Genomic DNA, 26,179 nt, shown 5'->3' with positions numbered 1-26,179 from the left:
TGAGAACCACTGCCTTAGTGCATAGCAACTACTTCAGTCAAATGTATTTGCACTTAATATTTTGTACAGGGACTCAATATAGAATGCCTGAGCCACTGAGCTAAGCCCTCCTCTAGGGCCAGCTTCAGTCCTTATGTAGATGGCACGGAGAACAAGACCCAGCCCTTTGCCCTGTCAAAACAGATTTAATCATAGTCTTTCAAGACCACTCAAGCCTTATATGGTTTTACAATGTCTGTTTGATGTGTCCCTTTGTCACACATGTGGCTAAAGCCTTGCAAAAGGTCAGATACTGAAGACTAACTTATTTGGCTCCAGTGTACAGGATAAAAGAGGATCTCTACTACAGGCCATTCACCAATTTTGTGATAACAATGATTCTTCCTTCAGATCAACGAGAAGGACACTGGATGGGATGGGATGTGGCACTTTAACCCAAAACATATATGTTCTCAGACAAGCCTAGCCAAATGTTTAGTAGCTCTTAAACACATTTGAGTGACCCTTCCGGGGGGGGGGGGGATTCCCTCAACACTACAGAAAATGAAATAAAGCTCTGTAAGAACCAGCCGCTGTGTTTATTCAATAACTTTATTTTCTTGTGTTCCCTATGAATAAGGAACATACATAAGATGACAACACTGTCGACAATGAACAAAAACACTATTTCCAGCTTCATAATTTTTTAAAAAAATTGATTTTGTTATAACAAAAACCCCCCAAAAGAAGCTGATATCTCAAATATCTTTCAGGACCATAATCACATTGTTTCAACCATAAAGAAAGAAGAATTCACACTGCATCCTAGGATACTACAGCATTTTCTAAGCATAATAATCACAGCGGATTTGAGTGCAGTGTGATGGACATCAAAATTTTCATGGGATGTCACACAGTGACAGCATTGTAAGATACAAACAACATTTATGCCCTCCAAGTACACATTAAGTGAGACAGGACTCCAGCAGAACGGAATGATGAAGCTAGGTAGAAATGTAGCGGAATTCCAATTGTCCCAAATGTGACTTAAAACCTTGCATTTCAAGGGGAATTCAATACTTGAGGAAACAGGAGAAGCCATGACTGCTGTACTGCTCTTCACAAAGTGTAGCATAAGTTCGCGTGCACAAGGAAATGAGGGAGCATCCCATTCTGAAGGAAAATACAGATCCTATCACTTGACTTGTGCACTTAGTTTTCTCCATCAAAAATCTCTGTTAATTTTTGTTTCCCTAGATATGCAACATTACACTACAGAGCATGACAGCAAACTGAAAAAGTACTACCTGAAGTAGAGAAAGCTCTATTCATAATTACAAAAATAAACCTTAAAACCAGCCTCCATCCTGCTTTTTCCTAACTAAAATCTCACTTCAGTGATACCATGGCCACTTATGTCTACTAGGCAGATTGAACTAAAATGAAATCAGAATCCCCCCCAAACTAGGCAAAGTACATCCAACTGATTTCAGTGGGGCTTAAACATGACTAACTTCTTCTGGCTCGGAGCCAGAAACTTCCAACTTCTACCTTGTTCACTGAAAACACCACAAACAGTCAGAATCCAACCATGTGGTCCTTGCAGTTGTAAGTGTTCCAATAAGCTGGGTGAATTTTGTCTGCTAGCAGACTGTTAAGATTCAAACCTCTGAAAATGTCAACTTGTTAAGCTCAATTCTTAATACTGTGCCACCCAACGAACATTTTATGGCATGCCTTTAAAAGGAGATAATGGTGGTCACATAAAAACAAATGAATACAGAAAGAGAAGAATCAGAAAGTTCATTTCAACTTGGAACAAGGGCTTTGTTCACTTTGCTAACCAAGGTAATTTTTAGGAGCTATTCTGGCAGAGGCCAAACTCACTATAAAAACCAAGCTGAACAAATTCCCAACAACAGCTTAGCTTGGACAGAGATATGAATAAAAACAGAACAGACTGCTAATAGAAACTGACTGCTGTGCTTAGTCAGGACTGTTAGACTATATCATCATCAGGTTTGATGGGAAAAGGAATAGGGCTTTTGCACTTCTCACAGTCTCAGAGCACAGAGACCAATCTGCACCTGGCAATACAAGCTGCTTGGCACTAAACAATCAAATATTAAAGCTGATTCTTGCAGTTTAAGGCTTTTGGATGAGCCTACCCAATTCACATGTACCACTAGTCAACAACAGCTACTTTACCATAGTCTAACGGCCTGTTCTTACATTACACCAGCAGTGTGGCTCCTTCCCAAACCATTCTACATAAGAAGCCTCTGGTGATATGGGAGAAGGCAAGGATGCAGCTGCATCATTCTGGCTCCCAGGAAGTCACCTTGTTGGTCCCTCCTATGCAACCTTTATGCTCCCACATTACCCAAAGGTCAGAGTCATGCTGGAAGGTAAGACAGGAACAGACCTTGAAACTGCCTAGAAGATAACAAAGTCAAAGCCAACTCAATAATGCTGACAGTGGGCCTCAATTAGTTCCCATTCTCTGCACTGGCAGGTGCTCTAAACTCAGGTGGCAAGGCATTCAAGTAATACATTCAGAACTCTTCTTGGGAGTTATGTAAACAGTCACCAGGACTGCCTCTGAGGGGCACTGCTATGATCCTTGGATCAGTGCTTCTCAGCCTGGCTTTAAAGATTATAACATGAGAAGAAACAAAAGACATCCAATGCAGGTGCTTCATTAGAGGAGCAAAGCAACAAAACTCAAAGCACAAACTGCTCAGTAGTTTAGGTTCCAAGTAGCATCTGCTACATATTATGGTACTGCAGCAAGAAGTCCAGAGAGCATCCACAAACCCACCCTGGCACTATTTTGCTAACAACAGCTACGAGCTAACATCAAATACCTAACACTTGTCAACCTACTCCCGCTATGAAACCAGGCCTCTAGGGCCTGACATGGAAAACTGCAGCCAGCTTCCTTGGGCTTCAAAAGGACAAAATACAGCATGACACAAACCAACATATGGGGGGAAGTTTTTGGAATCACAGTCCTCCCTCTCAATGGAGCGTGAAGCTGCAGAGCTGCTGGTGTGGCCATACAGCAGAGGCTGCAGGCAAGAAAGGCTGCTTGAGACCTTGTACTGACTAGCTGATTGGCAAGGAATGAGCAAAGGGTGAGGAAACAGAACACTAAACATGAAAATCAGAAGAACTCATTGTTTCTCTTTGGTCACCAGCTGTTCAGCACAGTGCAAAACAACTGATAGAACATTACTAGGAGACAAGGCCTAGAGCAACCCCAAGGGTCACGGACAAGCATACACTGCCCTAAGGCCATCTAGGTCATCCACTGTCAGATTCAATTTTTCATAATACAGGAGAGGGGAAAACCGGTTCCAGGTCCAAAGCTGTGACAAGGGCCATGGCCCATTTATATCTTTCTTAGAAGATGGCATGACATGCTGCCCTTGCACCAGTCATCAGCAAAGGGGTGCATTTCACAATTTGCTCAAGTATAAACATGAAAAGGCTTTTTTACCAAGGGATCTGACTTCCGCTGCACACTGTGATGGCAAACTGGAAAACAATGTATTTGCTACAGTATCTGGAACACCCAGTTCACATGTCCTGCTTTCAATGATGCTCAATTCAAGATCTTACCTTTGGAAAGCTGCACCACATTCAGTCAAGCTTGTTTTGTTTTAGCAAGAAAGCAGGAGCTTGTTTATACTGACACCAGAATACTGTACTCGTAAGCAGCGCAAGCCACTGCTCTGCCTGGAAACAAATGTGCATACAGTACAACAGTGCAGACTGAAAGCCATACAGTAACGTTGTTGTAACCACAGTAATGTACTGGAAATGGTCAAAACTGGATGTCCAACACTATTTTGTCTTCATAGAGGGCAATCACCAACATAATGGCAAATCCCAGGAGGAGTCCTAAATTCTGGAGGATGAACTGCCCCACTGGACAGTAGCCGTGCTCTTCATTGTCACCATCCCCATGCAGCATTTCTGGAAGCTGAAAGGAATAAAAATTATTGAAGAATCGTTTTCAGCCTATTCAACTCATGCTACCTTGTGAGAAAGTGACCAGTCCTGCATGGTCTACATATGACTCTTGAGCAACATCTTGGTTAGGTCTAACAAGTCACTTGTTCTGGCTAACTCAGAATAGTGTCTCGCAGAGGTGTCACTAGGGTTTGCCTCGCCCCCTTAGAGAGCTCACTAAGTCATCCCCTTGATAGGCCTCCTCCCATACCAGACCATATAGAATAAATTTCAATATCATATGCACAACCTAGATGCAGTGGCTTCACTAGGATTTGTGTCACCCCCATTCACTTTATTTATTTAAATATAGAGCAGTGTGGGTCACCCAACAAATCACTAACCAACCAAATACCAGCAGCCAACCTGATGACACTCATGCAACTGAATAAGAGTTCTAGTATTAGCTCTGATACTTGGAAATGACAGCTCTCTCATGCTAACTCCTTATTGGTTCTTGGCTGTGTCAACTCATTGGCTCTTGGAACAATCAGTCTCATTGGTCAGTTTTAAGTTGAGGAAGTTCATTTTTTATTACATAAGGCAATTGTGATTTCCTTTTCTGGTTCATTGGCTATAATGTTTTGTAGAATACAAATATTTCAACATGGTTTGTTTCATTACATTATGCATGAAATTCCTCACTGAATGATGTATAACATGAAGGTATTATTAGAAAAGACCAAGATCTTACCATTTTTGCCAGCACTGGTGTAACCCCACTCCCCCCCCAGTGCATGCGTTAATCCCTGTTAACTAACGAGACTGAGAGTAGGTTGAAGAGTTGTGCGCACCTACCCTGCAGTAGCATTTCTGGATGAATTAACAGGGTAGATTAGTCAACAATCCTGCTTAAATGAGGAACCTGGGGTGAACATCAGTGCTGAGTATATCCTTGCACAAGGCCCGCAGGCCAAATGTGGCCCCTGTAAGCTCTTTATCCAGCCCTCAGGCTCTCCCAGCATCATCATCAGCTGCTCTCATTGCTGAAAGAGCAGTCCGCATGATAATAGGGCTCTCCCATATCTTGAAAATATGATCCAGATTTACAAATTTTCTGTCATTTGCAGCTGAGTTCCTAAGTGAGAAAATTTTTTTTATTTCTGGTCATGACCTGCTTAATGACATCACTTCTAGACCACAGCAGGAATCATGAATGCTATTTGGCCTGCTGTACGAAATGAGATTGATACCCCTGCTTTAAAGCAAGGAGGGGGAATCTGCTCTAAGGAGGGACACTGCAGCCCACTGCCAAAAGCTCAACTATAGCTAAGAGACCTGCCACAGCCCTTCTTCTTAAGATTTCCTTATTAGAGAAAGTCTTGGTACCACAGTCACTTGGATTCTATTTTAGCATTTGCAGCTAGGCACCATGCAAATGCTTCATTCTTTCCAAGCAAAGCCAACTAGGCAAACAAGTTAATCAACTTTGCATAATCTCCAATAGGATATATGTGTGTATTACTTAATATGACATATGGAATATTGGGCAGTAATCCTCCAGTATCCCAAACTAGACAAGAATGACCACTTGTGTGGTTTATTTAGCACAAGATAAAAAGCTGTAGTGCAAGTCTCAAGACTTGCAGCACATGATGAACTGATGCAGGGTTAACATGTAAGAGATCAGGGGTGCACACACTTCCGCCCTGCAGCTTCCTCCCACCATGGAGTGAATTCATCCACCCTTCCTTAACCATAGATAAGATAGGAGGGTGAAATTTGCCTTGAAGTGGGCAGGGGCTGCAAGAAATCTGTATATCAAGGGTGGAGAATTTATGGCAGATGTGCTCGAAGTGGCATGTGAAAAAATTTGCTGGTACACAGCATGCTGCCCCTGTGTGTTTAAAACAATCTGATACACAAAATAGGTCATTCTTAGCATATGACAACCAATGAGAAAAAGCTTCCTGTGTGTCAGCAATTTTCTGTGTGTCAGGCTGCTAGCCAAGGGAGCAGGCCATATTTAAAAAAGTGGCAACCCATTAAGATTGGAGTGGGGAAAGTTGTTGCTTATTCATTGCAAAAGAGGATTTTAAAAAGTTTTAAAACCTGAGAGTTTGAAAAAGAGCATCTGTCTGGGATGGCTTTTCTAGGACATAAATTATCCAATTTGAGAATAATATAAAGCATGCACACCCAAAGCAGCTTTAATGATGGATAAAATATTCCTTACAGCACAATCCTATGTCTATTCTGAAGTAGGTACTATTGAGTCCAATGGGACTTACTCTTAGGTAAGTGTGTATATGATTGCAACCTTAATTTGTAAAATACAAATATAATAATAATAAATGATAATCTGCTGTTCAAAATTACCATGGGCAAGCAAGATAATTTTTTAGATTATTAGACCATGGGCAAGCAAGATTATTGCCAATTTGTGCACACAATTTCAAAAAGATTTGCTACTCCTGCTGTATATCCACAATCTTGTAGTCTACTCTCAATCTCTTAAGCATGGTGAACGGATTAGCCTCATCACCATAAATGCATCAGCCATTAAGCTGTACCTCATTTCATCATCCTATCAGAATACAGTGTTAATTCTAGGAGATATAAGTTTCTAAAGATCCCCTTTCACATTACATTGGCAGTGCAGGAATCACTGCAGAATGGCTCTATATTATGCCAGATAATGCACAGTGCCCAAAGTTATGGGGAAGAAATTCTCACTGTCTTCTGACCCTCCCCTATGAAGACCACTGCTGCAGCGCAGGTTCCTATCACATAGCACAAGGGTTTCCTGATACCACCAGAGTAATGCAAGCAGGAGCCATGGGTGATGGCTACAAGAGACAGATTATGTCCCTTAAGCAACTGTTTAGAACTGACTCTACACACAACTGCACGTTTTTATGCACATAATGCAATATAATGTAAAGCAACCATGATCTTACCATATCCACCAGGGCTACATAGAGAAACATGCCTGCAGTGACTGCAAAAATCCAGAGGGTGATGTTATTGGCATACTGTCCCACAGCTGTTCCTATCAGCATTCCTACATAAGCCATCATGGCAGAGAGGAGGTTGTAAACGATAGCCTGCTTCACAGTCATGCCCGCTTTCAGAAGCACAGCAAAGTCACCTAAGAGTTCGAACGACAAACATTGACAACACAAACTTTACAATGGTAGTTGCTGAACTACCAGATAGTTTTGAGGATTACTTATTTCCAGTTTATATGATTAAGAAACTGCTTGATAAGCAAGTGGCTTTGAAGTATTTGCATTCTATTTTTAAACACATAATTGCACCCACTGCTGCATTCATGAAAAAGTGAAGTATATTATCATTTTGGTTAATGAAGTCCTCTGTGTGGCTAGGACCAACCCAGGTTTCCACCAGGCTCATAAACTGGGTAATGCCACTGCTGAGGGTAACCATTTGGTCATATGTTACCTCTGGGTTCAGAGATAGTATGTCTCTGAATATCAGTTGCTGGGAAACAACACTAGAAGAGAGCAGTTTGTCCAATGCCCTGCTCGTGGGCTTCCCAGAGGCACCTGGTGGGCCATTGTTGGAAACAGGATTCTGGGCTACATGAGCCTCTGGATTGATTCAGTAGGCCTCTTCCTACATTCTAACAGTTAAACACAGATTGGGAAGAAGGGAGAATTCACATTCCAGAAAGAAGGCTAGGCACATGACTTGACTCCAACAATTAACAAAGGATTAGGCAACTGATAGCATTATGAATCCAGAATCCCATCCCGTATTACTACCAAGGTACTGGTCATCCATGATTGAGACCCTGATGTCCTTATTCCACTCAAGTAGTATAAATCTTCCAGATAAATGAGTGGCTAGCAAGCCAGCTGTAGCTACTGCTGAGGAAAACAATGACTGAAACCATTGACTAAAAACATAACTTAAGCGTGGAACAACAGGATGCAGCAGAAATAAATGGAAAACAAAAGCAATTCAAATGGGCAAAGTTGGTTGACATCCTTTAAGTCTATAACATGATCAATTCATCTCATTCCACAATCCCGTGGGCCTACAGAAATGAGAATAGTTTCACTAAAGTAATTGAAGTGGACATGTTCATGGCAGTGCGGAAGGACAGCAGCCACGCAGGATATAAGCAACTACCTGACCGTAAGCGCAGCCTCATTCTTGAGATGCTAAGGCACATAAGACAGGAACTTCCCTTATTCCAGGTACAGTGCCTGAGTGCCAAGTCAAAAGCTGGGAAGCAACCGTCTGCTAGAGATGGCTGGTTGATCAACAAAGGCTGAGTGGAGGTACCACATGGATAGATAGTCATAACTATAAGCTATATTCAAATTAATGGCAAACTTATGTTCAATAGGAAGCAAGTCCCAAACTTAGTCAATTGCAGGCCAGGGACGTCCTGTCATACAATGTCTATTCTACAAAACATGGTTGTTTCTGCACCAGCCCCACAAATATGTGCAAGATGGTATCTGTCAACGTCAAGATGCTTCCATGTCATAAAGTATCATCAGTCTGGTTTGCATAGTAGTCTGTAAACCAGTGATTTTCAACCTTTTTCATCTCACGGTACACTGACAAGGCACTAAAATGGTCAAGATGCACCACCAGGTTTTTGACAATTGACAAGGCACACCATGCTGCCAGTGGGGGCTCACATCTCCCATTGGCCCTATTAATAAATGACCTTTCCCCAAATTCCTGTGGCACACCTGAGGACCACTTGCGGCACACCAGTGTGCCATGGCACAGTGGTTGAAAATGGCTGCCGTAAACCATCAGCACATGCTTAGAGGTCTCTAGGTGACTGGAAGCAGCTGTCCAAACCAATAGCTACAGGCACCTGATGAGAGCCCCCTTTGTATGTTCACTTACTCATTTATTCAGCAGTGACTAACTACTTCCAACAGCAGAGAGGAAGAAGAAACCACAGCTGCAGGGAAGTGGTCTCCATGCTCTGAAAGAGATGGCAACAGGGTCGTGGAACAGCAGTGTTGTATGCTGAAGGTCCTCAGCTTAATCCCTGCCATCTCCAGGTAGGGGAGGAAGGGACCTCCCCATCTGAAATCCTGGATAGCTATAGCCTGTCAGGGTAGACAACAACAAACTAATGGACCTATGACCTGACTCAGCAGAAGGCAACTTCACATGCTTAACTCTTTGCTTCCAGAATAAGCCAAATGCTGCTGGAGGACGTGCTAGTGTGCAGGAATGCTGAGAGGTTCTCTACAGGTGCCTGTAGCTATGTTTCTAACAACAGCTACTGCAATCACTTGGAAATAAGTGGACACACTTATTCACAGATGACCATGGCGATTTTTCATTTTCTTTTTCACATCTTGCTAAAACATACCTCTACACACAGCAAGCTGCATTACACTCAAGTGCAAGTGATAGTTTTCAGTTACTACAGCAGAATCCAAAGCGGACACAGGGTTCAGTCCAAGTACACTATATAAATGCCACAGTTGCTATATTTTTGCGTTCCCCAAATTTATTTTCTCCTCTCTTTGCTAAATAAACACATCTATTGATAGGGTTCCTTTTTTATTCACAAGCAAATAGGAAAGCAGGCATAGCTGACACTGGATTAATTGGTTACCCAATTCATGGGGAAGCTCATGACAAAATACTGCTATGGATGTACTAATTCCTCCTGTCAAGCCAGCACTGAAAGCTGCTCCTGGGGAAGGGAAAAAGAGAGAAAGAACAAAAAACAGACATTTCAGTTTGGCAACTTTCAAGCAAATCATCCTCAGAGATAATAAAGACAGCTTTCTTTGTCCAAGATAGCAGTATAAATTGTGCACTGAAAGCCTGTTTTCAGAAACCCTGTCTCAAGTATATGAAAAATATATTTTAAAATATTTATAAAGGACAACAAGAGCCATGACATTATCCTTTGCATTTGGAAGAGCCTGAACATTCTTTAGAGGTGCAGCTTTGTTGTCTGATGTTATCCTTCTGCATCTGAAATGCATACTTATCCCAGCACCTGGTCCAGTCACAGAAATGTGCCCCTGTGGCACACGTCAGAAGCAGTATTATCTTTTCAGAAGTACACTGAGAACAAGACACTACTAAGCTGTCCACACTCAAATCCCGCTGCATGCTGGTATTGCTGAGAATGGCAACTAATAACAGAAAGCTGATCCTGCCCATTCTGCATCTCCATTTGGGATACAGCAAGGGGAAAGGACAAGAGCAACTGTACTTTGACACTTGTCTGGGACACCAAGTTGGGGTAGTTAACAGCACAATCCAATGCCTGCTTACTCAAAAGTTAATGCCATTCGGTTCCATGAGATGTAGTTCTAGGGAAGAGTGTATAAGGACTGCAGCCTAAGGCAAGCCTGCATATAGCCACTTAGACCTGATTGGCTGTTGCAGGGAAGCATCACCTATAGCTTCTGTACCACAAGAAGGAAGCTTAAGGTTCCTTAGATGCTTTATACAAATACCATCACCCCTTTCCTATTTGATGGAAAGAACATATCCTTTAACCCTTTCCCCCCTTTACTTACCAATGGCCAAGCCATCACTAAAATTGTGGATTCCATCTCCCATTATTACCATCCAAGCTATGTTTGCTATTCCGGTGTCTTTCAGGTCTTTGCTAGAATGGCAGTGTCCATGAGAGTGATGGGAGTGTTTGTGTGACCAAAGGTGGTTATGTTTCCTCACTACAATTTTATTGTCTCTGTGATTACTTTCATAGTCCACATCAGGGAGACCACCGTCCTGAACAGCATGGGAGACATCATTGTGAGGGTGGAGTATACTGTTTTCCTCTTCTACGGACAGGAAGGTCTTTGGCAGGGAGTCCAGCTGGCCATCTAGGTCAGTTAGTTCAGTTTCATTGAGTCGGTCGTCAGATAAAACAGAATCATCTGCTCCTGTTTTGAAAGCACCAAAGAGACAAGGTACGTCCAATTATCTAGCAAATAACTGGAAAAATCTTAATTTTCACAACCTATTTGTAATCCAGCAAAGCAGGGTACCACTGAGCAGTAGAGTCTGCCTTGCTTCTGCATGCTGCATGAAACAGATGCATTAAGAATTCATCTTGCTCAAGTTCTTCCACAGTTCTTCCACCCCCTATGCTGCCCGGCTGTACCTGACTTTGTGCGAATACAGCCCATTCTTCTATTTTTAAGGTAACAAAACAGTCCCAGTCCTGGAGCAGATACATAAAATTGTACTGTAAATGTTTTATTTTTACTCAAAAAAGTCCTACTAAATAAATAGGGCTTACTCCGAACTATGCTTAAAGTTTCAATCCTAACCACATTTAGTGCTAACCATAATTGGCTGCAACCCAGAATTTCAGCAAAGATGTGATGATGTCATCCCCAAATGCCCAGAGGCAGCACTGCAACAGGTTGCAATACCACATACCTGCTGGAGGGGTCTGAACATCAGTGCACACCTTTTATAGGGAATGCTGATCCAAAATATGATGATGCTACATTTAGGATCAACCAAACATAGATAATTACAAATCAACTGGTTTTCACATTCTACAGAACCCTTCATCAGTCATAAAACAAATAAAAGTGGAGAGGAACATGTTGTAGGAGCCCCAATAGTCTTCAATTTTAAGATGAACTTTAGGTTTGGGGTGTTTTTGTTTTTTTTGCAGCCTGAATGCTGCGAGACAATTTCAAAGCACATATGGGGCTGCTAAGAAAAATGGCTGCTTCTCCACTCAAATATTTGGGAAGTACAAAGTCTGGAAGTTAACTCAGTCCACATACCAATGCTAACTTGAACTGCACAGGTTCCTCTAAAGACAGAGATAAAGAAGTATACTGCCTAACAGTTGTGGATTGCCTAACACAACTACTTATAATTTTGCCTGAATCATGATTTGCTTAGTGACCATGTCAACATTTAACCATGGTGTGGAAGTCCACTTCAACCTATGGTTTAACATTCTGGTTCATGGCCAATTCATAAATTCTATTTTAGGTACACAGAAGTCATTGCATGAAAAGCTTCTGGGTTTGAAAGAAGAAAATAAGCCAGTTACATGCCATGTCTGTATATGGCCATTGTAACCTGTTTTTATAGGAAGCAAAATTTCACAAGCCATTTCTAAGTGCATTTTAACTCCATTATATTGAAGATGCAATATTTAATCAATTAATTCAAAGAAAGAACGCAAATGTTCGTACATTGAATCAATCAAATCAATTGGATGTCACATATATACTCAACTATGTTTTATTTCATCAAGTGACAATTCTAATTACCATCAATTAGAGTGGATTTACCAATTCGTGTTTATACAGAGAGAGACCAAGCTGTTAGGTTGGATTAGTGACTAGTACAATATGCTTCCCTTGTCAAAGGCTGCATGAACACGGACAGCCTTATAATGAACAGTTACCTGCTAAAGGTTTGAGCTGTAGCCAATCAGCATCAGGCTTATTCAATTTGTGATCAGAAAGTTTCCTCCCAATTGGTGAATCATCAACCTTCTGCTTTTTCTTACACCACTTCTGTTTAGTCTGAAAGATAAAGACACCTGGGGATTAATGTTTAACCTTCAAACAACTAGTACAGGAAAGGCAAAAAAGGCACATCTGAACACATGTGAGACATGAGAAACCAAACCTGCAGGTTTCTAAAAGAACAATCATGGAACTACTCAGATAATTTAGGGACAAATCTTAGTCAACTTTTCAGAGCCAATGCAGCTGCAATGAAGCCCTAATGTAAAAGAACAAATGTTCCTTTCCCTTGAGGAGGCCTTTGTGATTGCTTCCCCACAATGCCTTGCTGGTATGACTGCATCAGCACTAGCAAGTTGGATAAGATTGGGCCCTTATTCACATGCCCATCCTATTTCAGTTAATTTAGAAATCAACACAATCTTGCATCAGTAGCTACCTCCTTTGTAAGGACTTCCCATGAAAACTTTTTATGTCAGTGGATTACATTTTCAGTATTCTGGTATGTTGTCCAAATGTCTAAAATTGCTTCATTTACTACCATCACAATACTTCTCTTTCATTGCTGCTCTTTTTTATTGTAGTTTTAAACAGAACACTCTACTCCTTGTCTTTGTTGGATTTGCTGCTGCCTGGCCATCATCAACTGACCTTGGGTCAGTCACTATCTCTAAGCCTCACTTACCTTACAGAAGTGGTTCTCAAACTGGTGGGTTGCAACCCACCAGTTTATGTAAAGGTTCCCCCGTCCCTTTAAGGGGCAGGGGAAGCAATTCCCAGGATCGCGTCCATATGAGGGGGCAAGGGGGGTGCTTTAGACTTGCATTATGTAGGCAGGGCTGCAGCAAGCTGCAGGAGATGTGGGGAACCCTGCGCAGCCCTCTGCAGCGCTCCCTGAGGTTTCAACCATTCAGAAAAATCGGGCACAAAGCACTTCCGTTTTGCAGGTGCTTTGCTCCTACTGTTTCTAAATGTTCCAAGCCTCAGGGAGCACTGCAGAGGGCTGCGCAGGGCACCTCGCACCTTCTGCAGCCCTAACAACATAATGTAAGTCAAAAGCACCCCCCTTACCACCCCGCCTTAGCGATGTGATCCTGGGGATTAGGTCACTAACCTAGCCCCTCCCCCACAAAGACTTATTGAGGGAGTAAAACTCCCTCAGAGTTTGAGAACCGCTGCCTTACAGGGTTATTGAGAAGACAAAAAGAGAGGAGATACTATGTGCACTGCCCTAAGCTTCTTGGAGAAAGGGTAGTATAAAATTTTTTTATAAAAATAAAAAAGATAAAATACTGAGGTTCACTTCTTTTGGCTCCAAGACAGATTTTGGGTTTTTTTTTGGGGGGGGGGGGTAATAATTTAAAACGGGGAACTAGAAGTGAGCTACCAAATCTTTGAAATAAGCCACATCCAAATATAGGCTTGGTGACTTCTTGGCAAGCTGCAGCCAGCTTTGAATCCACATGCACGCCTCCAACTTCTAAGTCCCATCCGGGTCCATGCAAACAGATAGCAACAAGTGTGACTAGTGTGTTTCACACCATCAATTATTGGTCAAGGATTGCACAAAAGGATCAATGGTTGCCAAATGGCAGCTGTATGGCTGGAAAAATATTTCAAATTCCTAATCATCAGTAACAACTTTTTCAAGTTATCCAGGAGATGAAGTGGCTGGAATTTTTCCAGTACTAGTAAAAGATGACAAAGATACCTTCAAAGGAGAACGAAGTTATAATTTCAGATACAGTAATTTGATTTACAGGAAAACATGCAAACCTGTAAGAGCATAGTGAGTTTGTTAAATTAGTAACTCCTTCAACTCGTAAATGGTACACATGTAAGGACTAATCCGTAACAGTAGCTCCCTTCTCTCATTCATGTATGGCTTCTCATTTCAGTTATTAGGTTTTATTGGTACCAAATTGCTAGCGCAGCAACTCCTTTTTTGCTAGTCATCTTAAGACTAAGCTTCTAACACCTTAAACCGCAACACCCTTACCATGGAGGTAAGAATCAAGGCTATTCAATGGATCAGGTTCAATACCTTCACAAATGCCTGGCACATAATTATGCACTGAAGCCACTTCTAAAACAGGACAATTAGACATGTTATAAAAATCATCCTGGATGACTTACAGGGGATTCCCCTGCCCCAAGAGACAACATGAAATACAACTGACACTCTGTACACATGAGAAGGCCGGTTGTTTTCCAGGACAGCCCATATTTACTTGTTTCTAGAAAATGCCACAGAAATTGCATTCTTTAAGGGCCAAAACAGGCTTAGCAGTTGCTACAGACAATAAAACCTGAAGGAGTAGCAGAGATGGAAGCCTGCTTTTACGTCTGGAAGTGCCACACATCTGGCCCTTGACAGCAGCTGACTGCTGGCAACTCTGGCCTGGCAGACAACAAGCCTGGGGTCTGAGAGAACAAGGTGCAACCATAAAGAGCTAAATAATATATGCTTTAGTGGTGAGGAAGAAGAGGAAGAAGACAGATGAAATCTCAAAAGCAGTAGAAATAGGTATGAGAAATTCACATATCATTTATCTACTACATTTTTTATGGAAAACAGTTTCATGGGAGCATTTCTTGGAGCCATTCTTCTTAAGAGTCATGAGACAGCCAGGAGGGAGTAGAGAAATCTGTAAGTAGCACAAGGGGCCAACAGAGGCAACTCCAACCTCCATGACTAGAAAGTCTACTAAAGAAAAAAAACTGTCAGCATGACAATATTCAATCTAAATAGGAGTTTATTTTATACAGATACAAACAAAAAGATACCTAAAGAGGTCTCCAGGAAAGTTAGTGATCTAATCAAAACTGAACTGAACTCTAGAGAAAAAGCAGTAGAATTTGCCTTCCTCCTCAAGTATTGAATATCTCATTCAACTTGCGATGCTGGAAAAAGGAAGCTTGCTGCAAGGGCCTTGTTCACTAACCTGACTAGACAGGGCCATTGCCAGAATTACATGTCTTAGGCTTTTTTTCTTTTTTCAAGAAAGCCCACACTGATTCACATCACTTAGCAGTTCTCAAACTGTCCAAAAACTTCCAAGGAAAGAGCATTTCATATATCATTAGTGTTGTCAACTTTGGATATTAAAAAATACTGGATGCATAGCTCTTGGAGATACTAGGGACTGGGCTTGGGATGATACTTGCAAGGCAACTCTTCTACCAGAACAGTTGCCTTGCAGGTATTGTTCCAAGCCCAGTCCCTAGCATCTCCAAGTTTGAAGACCTCTGGAAGGAGGGCTGGACAAGGGAGCTATAAGTTAAGGTAGACAGCAATTGAACTAGATGGGCCAATATTCTGATTCATTATAAGGCAGAGTCACACGTTAATCCACACTTACCTCCTACTTCTGCCTTTTTGGATGGTGCAGTCAATACCAGAAAATTTGTTGTGCCCTATCACGAGCAAAGATTGCACAAATTGTTTTTCTATGAAAAGTCAATTAGAATTCAAAATAGAAGATTCCCTGTAAAACCATGTAAGTTAAAGAAAAAGGTGAGATGGATGGTTTTGTTCAAAATTCCCTCCAAAAGGAGGGACTAAAGGAATAACTTAACCACCCCCAACTGTTTTTTTACTAATTGTTTTATTTATTGTTGTACAGTGGGCCCTCAATATCCACAGAGGACCTATTTCAGGATCCCTGTAGGCACTGAATACTATGAATCCATGGGGGGAGGGGGGCTCAGCACAGCACCACAACAACTTACCTGGGGACTGTGCTCGACCATTGGGGAGTTGCACACAGTTGCTTTCCGCCTCCTCAGAAGGCCTCCTTGCCCGCAAACTGGAAGTGCCTTCTAACTACTTCCAGGAGGCCTTCTGTGGTACAGGGTGGTCGTGTGTGGTCGTCCCTCACCTCAGAACACCTCCCAGATGCGACCAGAACCCACTTCCTGTAGCATAGGGGAGGTCTTCTGAGGCCACGGGCTTGGCATTCACAGATAGTCAAATCTGTGGATGCAGAGCCCACAGATAAGGAATGCCCACTATATTTATTGTCTTATTAATTGTAGCCTTCACTGCTATTTTTTGTGAAACTTGTAAGCTGCCTTGGCATTTGCCTTGGCAAAGGAAAGATGAATTTATTAAATAAGTAAATAATTGAAAGGTAGAGAAGTTAACTAGCCCTAACAGTACATGTAGCTATCATTTTACATTGGTTTGTTTTGTGATGATTCACAACAACAACGGTTATTGTGAATCATCCCAAACCTGCTGTGAAGGCAATGAGCGTCTTTCTGAGCACTGTGGTCAGGTTATAGAGGGGAAAAGAGTGAGGGTTTTCTTGCAGAGCATCACCTCTGCCGCTTTTTCAGACTTGGTTATGTGCTGAGATGCAGTTTTATTGCCTGGTCGAATAAAACAGTAGCCAATAGGCAAATCTGCATATTGGCCACTAATAGATCATTTAAGAATGTAATCCTCCAAAGATAATATTTTCTTGTCATTTCCATTATATTTTAGCACAGAAGAGACATACAAACATACCCTTTGTTTGTTGTAGTGCTTGACCATTCTTATACAGTGTTCAATGATGAACAGAAGGTAAATCCCACCAAGTGCCACCAGGCCTTTCAGAACAGCATCATACTCTTCTAGGAAACTTTGAATTGGCGCTCCATGCCCATGGGAATGGCTGTGAAGATGTCGATGCTCGTGCTCATGCACATGCTGATGACTTCCGCCTTCATGATGACTGTGGTTGTGCACACCTTGTGACTAAAGTCAATGAAGAAACATACAGTGGAAGTTTTTCTATGACATAACTGCCCTGTATTGCTAGTTACAGTAAATTCCCCCCCCCCCCCAAATAATATTTATTCAAAGAAGTAGCTCCAGTATCTTGTTTCTTAAAACAGAAGTTCTGAAAACACAATCCGGCCACAGTTTAGCACTTACAATTCACACTGAGTTCAGCTGGGGAAAGGTAGGCCTGCACCTATCTCTCGCTCTCCAAATGAAAGAGAAGACTCAATAGGACTTACCTTTGGCAGGATCATGTCCTCTATTTGTAGAAGTGATAAATCCCACAAGTCAACTTTCCTCTAATAAAACTGTCTGAACATCATCCTAATATTCCTAAAAGCATCTGTGGCAAATAGTGATACACAAAGGAACTGATCCCCATACACCAACCCACCATACACCAACCCAATTCAGAATATGCAGCAAAAATCTTCTGCAGTTTTATGGCAGTAGTTTGCATTTGAAAAAAACCTCCCCCTTTAAGGGGGATGGAAACTGGTGGACACCCACAGACTGTCAACTTCTGGGTTCTTCCCACGGCTGATGACAGAGGGTAACAAAGGGGTTTTTATGGCATTTCTTACCTCCCTGTAGCCAGCAGTGGCAGGGAGAACCCTGTCTTAAAGGGACATGAGGTTGGGAGCCACTGCTTTATGGTCTCAAGTGCCTAGCACAAGAGCAATTGTTCCCTGCCATAGGGAACAATCCTAAGTAGGTCTACTCAGAAGTAGGACTTACTCAGTGAGGTCAGGATTGCAGCCATAATCAATAAAAAAATCTTAAGTATTTTCTATATCAGTCATCAGCAAAAGGACAAAGTAATGGATGTGCATTAACTTAATACTTTCAGGAACTTTCAGAAGAGGGAGCATAAGGATGTAACTTACATGTGGCAACAGATGGAGTAGAGCATCTCCACTCATTGTTCCTACAGCAAGAGCAACCAGGAAGGTGAGAAGAAACTTGAAGCACCCTTGGTTAATAATAGGAATCAATATCACACCTAGCAGTGACAGCAGACTAATGACTGTGATAGAAATGATGCCACAAAACCAGGCTGTGGAAGCAAAGGGAGGAAAACAGTTAATCAGGAAGGTTTTGTCATCAACAGAACAATAAGTCAGCTATTGCTCAAGTGACTTTGTTTCTCACAGAAAGGAATCCTACTGTTAAATAAATCAAAATGTATCTATTAAAAACATTCAACTGAGAGCTGAAACACAAGACATCAAGGTCCATTTTGTAATTTTTATTATCTGCATCACAGGATTATTTCTTTTTCTCCCCAAAGAATCCTTATACTCTGATTACATACTACAGAAAGAGCCTCCTGGGTCACATTGTAATCTAGTTATAATCCCTGAATAAATTTAAACTCCACTCAAATGGCTTCATTAAAGTAAAATCCAGAATAGTAAAGATACAACACACCGAGTTTCACTTCCCACTTCTGCTGGCTGAGGACTTCTGGGGTCTCACACTGAGAGTATGTAAGCAAAGTCTCTTGACCTTCTGACGTAACAGCTGGTAGCATTTGTTTACTCAAAGCATTGAACCTTTTCACAACATTTTGTTCAGCTCACACACTCACAATAACCTCATGTGGCTTTTCTTGATAACAACCATTCTAAATATGAAACCCGTGTTTCATATGTTATGACACACAAACCTACAGCAAGCACTTCTCACATGCTTTCTTCTCCCAGAAAAAGTGTGTATCTATAAATCAGTAGCAGGATTATGCTCGACACAAACATACTACAGACAGGAATAGGGAAGGGAGATAAGAAATGAAGGCTGCCCAGGCATGAGATCATAATTATTCCTATAAAACTCATCAGTAAGTTTGATGGAAAGCTCTTGGAAAACACGCTATTTCTTCCCAGAATCACGGGTCTGATGAGATGCGAGGATCAGTGGCCAGGAGAGGCCTCGATCCTATAGATGGTGTATGGTTTTGGAGAAGAAGGGTCCAGCCAGGGACTGTTTTTTCTCCAAAGGAACCCAGCCATTGATGTCGGTGATGGTAGATCAAAATTATTCCTATAAAACTCATCAGTACACTGAGGCTGGAACTCTCTATTCCACAGTAACAAGGTTGCTGACAGAAATGACTTCCTTGTATCAAGTTCTCCCTGAATGGGAAAATGTACAGATTCACTCAGTTCATCATGCTGTGAATTTCAGGGGAAAGGGGAAGAATGTGATGCTATATCTAATGATAGCTCCATATCCTACACAGTACACAGCACTGCTGTAAGTGTGTGACAGTTCTTGGTATTTCAAAGCATCCCCACAACTACCTATGAAGTAACTTAGGTTATGAGACAGTTGAGTAGCACTGGTGAACTATAGAAAAAACCGAGTGCTCATATGGGCTTTTCAGTTTGAACCGACAATCAGGGTCATGTGCAGTTTAAATTAAGACTGGTTGCCTTTAGCTTTGTGTAAATAAAATTAATCTCTACAACTATTTGTGTGGACATTTGCAAATGAGTGCTGTGTCTGTTTCCTTCTGCACAATTTCCCGGAAGCAAGAGAGAGATGTATCATGACAAAACCTGCAGGATCAGAACTCAAGAAAGATGTGTTTTCACCAACAACAGTGCCCCTCAAAATGTCCCTTTCTCTATGGAAGCACGGGGAATAAAACCTCAGGAAAGCTGACTTTGAAATTCAGTCTTCATGTCTTTAGCCAACACACAGCTACAAAATAACTGGCACCCCAGACTCAGTGTGATATAAGTGCCACACTATTTTTAAAAAATCTCCTCACTGCTGAACTTGAGGTGGACTCCTGATGCAACAGGGGGAGTAAATAGCATGCAATAAAGCAGTACAACAATTCAAAATATCATGTGAATAACTACTCAACCACAAGGAACACGTATCATTTAGACTGGGTCTTATTTTAAGCAAATCCCCCTCCTGACTAGTTCTGCAGATATAAGGGTACTGTTGGTTTAGCAACACTGACATGGTTAAGAGTGGAACTGAAATATGTCTTTATAAATCATTTTTGAACAGAAGTTCCATATGCCCTGGAAGTTTACGAGAAATTCACTGGACAAAACATACAGCTCAGGAACAGAAAGGAGCTAATGAAAATGGATCAGCACCCACTAAGGGTTTAAGAAAGAAGGGAGCAAAGGACAATAAACAGGAAAAGAAATGAAGGAACTAGGGGCCTGATGAAAGGAGATAGATGAGGCATCAGAGATAAGACAGATGAGGAGAAAAACAGATTAGAGGAAGCTGCCATTACAGAAGAGACATATGAAGTCACACCAACTGGGAACAGAGAACATTTGTTGGGAATTTTAAGCTCCTGACCACTCAGCTGTCTATTTTCACTGCTACATTTTCTACTCATTCCCACCATATGACGGGCATCTTGCCAGTATTCATAAAGATGATGTTACCGTGTCAGCAAATCTATTTAGCAGAGAAAGATAACTTAGAAAACTTTAATTACTACAGTTTACATTAGTTACTGTGGAAGTATAGTATTGTGTCTGAAGCCTGGTCTGTTTTACAAATGACGTTGCTTTCAAAAACACCCCTAGTGTGCCAGTACAGAAACGATCTGTACTCAGGATGCCAGCTACCAAAAGTGCACTGAAATATCTGCGACACACTTCAGTTATTTTGCAAAATTAGGTCACTTAAAATGTCAAAGGTCTTCAGGATTACTTATTCATCAATTCTCTCCCTCATTATCTACATAGAAAATGCTTCTTTTAAAAAGAAGCGCTCATCTGTGGAAACTTTCTAATTAACTTGGTTCAAAGGCAGATGCATGACGACAGACTTTTTGGAGTTTTTTTTTTAAATAAAAAAGTTTCAACATTTTAATTGGCAGAAAATGCTTAGCAGCCTTTTTATAAACTCTCTTGACAATTAAACTAGGGTCAACTCTGACTAAAATGAGACTTATCTTGTGAAACAAAACGATTTGCTACCATATGCAGCATATAGAAATCTGGGTTACAGAATCTTTGAACAAAGTTAATGAGATAGTAGCTGTGTCACTCTGGGAAATTTATACACAATAAGTTAACCTTCCTTAATGATGCTACGGTCATTAAAAATAATTACCACCAGGGCATTCTTCTTGACAATTATTAATATCTATCGAAACATACTTGGCTTGCATTTTATTTCTGACAATGCTAATAAAGTGCCTGCAAAATGACTAATCAATATTCACCATTAACAATATCATTATTTTCCAAATAACGGCAACTCCCTCTAAGGTTTCCTTAGATGACAGCAATTGGGTGAGTTTTAGAGACAAATGAAGTTTACATGTCAGTTGGCAGTGCCACAAGAATCTATAGAATACAACACCAACAAATCCTAATTTTTTAAAAAATTAATTGATCTGAGAACAATAAATTACTGCTTTAAGAATGTCTCCTTCCCATTCCTGCACAGATCAATGAACCACACTGGGGTATATTCACATACAAATAATATTTTAGAATCTTCCAATTCATTAAGGAGCATACAAATATATAGCACACTCCAAAGCTTCTGAAACTGTACTAAATTCATATATGTAATAATATGTATGGAAAAATAATATCATACACAATTTGTTACACTATAGGGTATCAGACTAAAACTGCTGATTCTGAGACATTTTAGACATCCTTTAGTCATAGTCCAATCCTCATAGGAGCCATTTTTCTGTAAACATATACCAGAGTTTTATGTCTGCAACTAAATAATGCAACCAGGTGCTTTGGGCCAGTTACACAATCTTTTCCATGAAGTTAGCAACCAGTACAGATACCTCAACCTATAGAAGAGTAGACAGTACACCAAAGAGTTCTGCAAAAGCAGCTGGCAGTGTCTAAATTCAGACCAAGACTAGAATGAAGACCACATTTTCTATGGGCTATTAGCAAGTACAAGTGTCTTCCCTAGTAGATTGTGTAGAGAAGCAAAGCTGTCATCTTTGTCTCCCATTCTTCAGCTCATATAGAATCATATGCATAACATAATCTGAATGAAGAACTGATATTTGTAAGAGGGTTTCTGTAGAGAACGTACATTAAACGGTTGGCGTTCCTCTCCACAAGATGAGTGATTCATGGGCAATGGCTTGCTTACCATGTGGATCAGAGGATTATCTCAATGTAAAACAATTGTGGGGGGAGAATAAAATCCCCCAAATCAGAATGGCGAGTCACTGTGTATGAATGGCTAGCCATCTGGACACAGCTGCCACTAGAATCCATTAAAATGCAGCAGTTTAATGTGCACAAATCCTCAGATGAATGATAAAATACACCAGCTTTGACAGGAACTTGCTAAAGTACTTCAGTCAAACTGAGTATCACCCAGAGAACCACATTTTGTACGTGCCATCTCTCTGACTAGCACTTTCAGCTGTGTATAGCAGTGGGTGACTTGCTCTATAGTTGAGACTTTGATTTGCTCCCAAAGATTGCCACTTTGGAAGGATCAGGCAGCTGCACAGTCCTGTCTTGCCCACTGGTATAGTACCAGCACTTGTCATACAGTGAAGAAACACAACTGGTACCAGCACCACTGCATGAACAGTACCAAAGCAGGAGGCCTGTACAAGCATCAACAACTTGTTCTTTTCTATAACAGGAAATGCTCTGAATACTCATGAGCAGTTCCTCATGCAGACAGGGATGGAAAGCCCTAGTACAAGTTTGAAGAAGGATCCAGCCACACATTGTTAGCCTTAAAATGTATTAAAAGGCTAGAATGCTGTTCTGAGGACAGACTCTCTCTAATCAATGAGACAGCAGGTAGCTTCTATTATTTTAACTGACATGATCAACCTTAGCATTATATTAGCATTATAGCAGAAAAACAAAGTTGTAACAAAACTGATTACTAAGTAGTTTAAGCTACTTAAATCAGTCGTCTATTATATAAAGCTATATGAACAAGGCAGAAACAGTAAAATGAATTTCTCCAATCTAGTTTATTTTAATGCTGCAGTTATATTTTTCCTCACCTGATGCGCCTGTTTTATAAGTATTCCCAAGCGATGCATTTTTTTCTTTAGCAAACTCTTCAATCACCAAATCATCAGAATGGTCAATACAATGTCTCTTGTCAATCTGATACAGCAATGCAGGACAGAGATATGTAAACAAAGTGGGGGAAACTGGAGAATTGGGGGCAATGCCAAAACACATTAGCAGCTGCGTGACGTTTAAACACTGCAAACAAGTTAGGAAAAACAAAATTAAAAACATGTACGAGCAATTCCATTTTAAGAAATACACAGTGTTTGAAGAAATTACACAGTGTGTAATGAAGATCTGGAACAGAAGAGCAGCAAAGTCAAATGAATATCTGATGGTGGTGATTCTTTTTGTTTTGCTTTATTTTCTTACTTTGTTGCTAAAGATTTTTGTACTTCAAAATAAGATTAAACATGACAACATTTAGAAATTATGTGGACATTTTATTTCTCTTCCTTCCTTCCTACAGGACAGAAATGTAGTTTGGGTCAACTGAAGATGAGTTACTAATCAATACAGGTGAGAAAAAGCAGAAAGGCTTTAAGAGAGGGATGTAAAGTTCCCACAAACTGAAAATTTATTCCAGGGTGCTTTTAACATTTTGGTCCACCCATTAAGGAAGCAGAAAGATGCCTTCAAGACTGGCAGACTAAAAGTGGCATATCTGAGTGGAACCTCCTAGTGAAGGAAAATTCTCAGAACAGAAATAACTCAAGGACTCTATTATGCACAGGAATTAAACAACTTTATAAGGATCCAGTACAGTTCTTAGTAATTCTAATACCATGCTAGAACAGGTTTAGAACATAAGGAAGCAAAAATTGACTTCCCCCCCCCCCCAAAAAAAAAAAAAAGGGAAACAATTAATACCAACCTGTCTGCCTGCAGTTTACTTATCAATTATTTCTGGCTTAAGTGGAAGAGAAAAAAAATTCAACTTTTGAAAAACTTTCTTAAATGCCCAAGAGCAGGGATGACCCATCTATGCCGCGATCTGCATCAGTGGCAGAACATCAGGGCCTGAGGGGGCAACAGATTCAAGGTGTCTTTCACTCTAAGTTTGCCGCTGCCTCCTCTTTCTAACCTGTTGCAAATCCAAATCACACTATCTGCTTTGCTCTCACTCAAGCATGAAGGAGATCATTCCCTTCCTTACTGTGCTCCTTGTGTACTATGGTAAAACCCCAAAGCATAGGACTACGTGGACAGCATGAGAGTCGCACTGTACTTGTAAATGAAACTGGAAATCCCACATGTCTGGGTTTCACCACAGTATGTGAGGAGCACTGTACAGTTCTGGTTTTGTTTTGGTTTTTTTAGCATGGAAGAGGAGAACCCAAGAAGGCATCAGGTGGCGTTTTAACATTACGCCATCCCTGTCTGAGAGTAATGCTTACCTGTGAGTGCTGATCAAACAAGTGGCTAATCACAACCCTCTGTTAGGGAAAGCAAGTTTCTCCTGTTCTAAGTCTTAGCCATAAGCATGCTGCTTCTACTGCATATGGGGTTTTACAGTACTGAAGACATGCAGAGTTTACAAGGCTTACACTGACCTCATTATGAAGTCCTCCTTCCACACAGTCTTTGTAACTATGTGCAGAAGAATTGTCATGCCTGCCCAAGCTATGAGGTGCTTCACGCTTGCTGGCATGGTGATGCCCATCTCCACTGGCAGACCTTGGCTCTTGATGTCCATGAGTAGATGTATCGTCCGTATCGTGTTCATGAATTTGTACACGCGAGAGAGATCCATCATGTATGTGGTCATGCTTAAAAACATGATTGCTTTCATTTTGCTCATTGGAATCATGATCTGGGGCAAAATCTTGTGCTGGGTCTGTTGAAGTCTCACTGTTTTTCTTTTTGTCTTTCCGCTGCTTCTTCTTATGTTTATGTTTATGTTTCCTTTCACGCTGTTCTTGAGTAGTGTTGGTTTCTGTTGAAGGCTCGTGGCTCGGCTCCCCATGGTCACTGGCACTTACGGAATCATTGTGAGAATGACGAGAACTGTTATGGTCATGGCGGCGGTGTAGATAGTAGGGGGGGCGATGCTGGTGGTGCCTGTGATTACTATGGTCATGAGTGTGTTTACCATCAGGTTTCAAAGCTGACTCTCTTACTTCTTTTTCAGGGTCACATCTGTGGCTTTTTTTGGCAGATCCCTCATTCACAGTCTGGTTTGGTGCACCTGAGTGACCATGAGAATGAGGATGGTTGTGGGAATGAGAATGCTTTCCTTCTTGTACCTCGAGCATATCTAAATGAGAAACATGATCGTGGCCAATGTCCTCATGATTGATCTCCACCACTTTTACTTCTCCAAGGCCAAGGCTTGTCAGCAGTTTCTCTAGACCGAAAAATGACAGCTTTCCATTTTCGCCATAGCGCTCAAACAGTTTTTCAATATAGTATTTCTGACTAATTTCAGCTTGTTTATTTGGTGCAGGTTCTGTCCTTCCATTCTGGAGATATGGTATGTTTGAGATTTGATGGTCATTGTGAGTATCATTGTGAGTATCATTGTGAGTGTGGCTGTCTTCACGACCATGGTCATGTCCATGGCAATGATTGCATTGATGAAAGACAAATGTCAGCAAACAAACGAGGCAAAATTGTGTGTGCATGTGTACCTTCATTTCTGCTTCCTACAAGAAAAACAAACAAAACAAAAAATAAATGCCCAATTGTTCAATTCTTCCAGGATAGTTCCAAAATATCATGGCAACAAACAATTTCAGTAGTGAATAAATTCAGTACAAATCCAACTGGCAAACGAGCGGGCAATTTCCCTTATAAGTATGGTCAAATTTGAAGTTGGACTTTCAATTATTAATGCCTATCAGCCCCTTTCCCAAAAGACAATTTTTGACAACTTGACTTTTAAATATGTAGCCCCATTTATGAAGCTCACTAGGGTTCTAGCCCACCAAAACCTGTATCTCTATCTTCTGGACTTTAAGGCAATGGTTCCCAAACTTTTT

General features: G+C 41.1%; 1 protein-coding gene across 1 annotated transcript; it reads right to left on the bottom strand.

Annotated features, from left to right (window-relative positions):
* Positions 1-670: 670 nt before the first annotated feature.
* On the bottom strand, positions 671-25,834 carry SLC39A10 (solute carrier family 39 member 10). Its single transcript, XM_066614858.1, has 9 exons — positions 24,752-25,834; positions 23,186-23,393; positions 18,072-18,241; positions 16,927-17,157; positions 12,350-12,470; positions 10,482-10,853; positions 9,560-9,640; positions 6,897-7,087; positions 671-3,967 (listed from the first exon to the last, which is right to left on the bottom strand). The coding sequence occupies exons 1-9, from the start codon at positions 25,832-25,834 to the stop codon at positions 3,809-3,811; spliced, it is 2,616 nt and encodes an 871-aa protein (XP_066470955.1). The 3' UTR covers positions 671-3,808.
* Positions 25,835-26,179: the final 345 nt, after the last annotated feature.

Source organism: Tiliqua scincoides, chromosome 1 (genome assembly GCF_035046505.1).
Source record: "Tiliqua scincoides isolate rTilSci1 chromosome 1, rTilSci1.hap2, whole genome shotgun sequence".
NCBI lineage: Eukaryota > Metazoa > Chordata > Lepidosauria > Squamata > Scincidae > Tiliqua > Tiliqua scincoides.
The sequence above is the reverse complement of the archived record's forward strand: the minus strand, read 5'-3'. Positions and strand labels throughout refer to the sequence as shown.

What these genes read in the sequence shown, in the direction of transcription:
- SLC39A10 (XM_066614858.1), bottom strand. Translation starts at nt 25,834, where the DNA reads ATGAAGGTACACATGCACACACAATTTTGCCTCGTTTGTTTGCTGACA. An exon ending in TACTCCATCTGTTGCCACAT is followed by an intron (nt 17,158 to 18,071) that starts GTAAGTTACATC and finishes CATTGACTTTAG; the next exon opens with TCACAAGGTGTGCACAACCA. An exon ending in TGAGCTTCCCCATGAATTGG is followed by an intron (nt 7,088 to 9,559) that starts GTAACCAATTAA and finishes TCGAACTCTTAG; the next exon opens with GTGACTTTGCTGTGCTTCTG.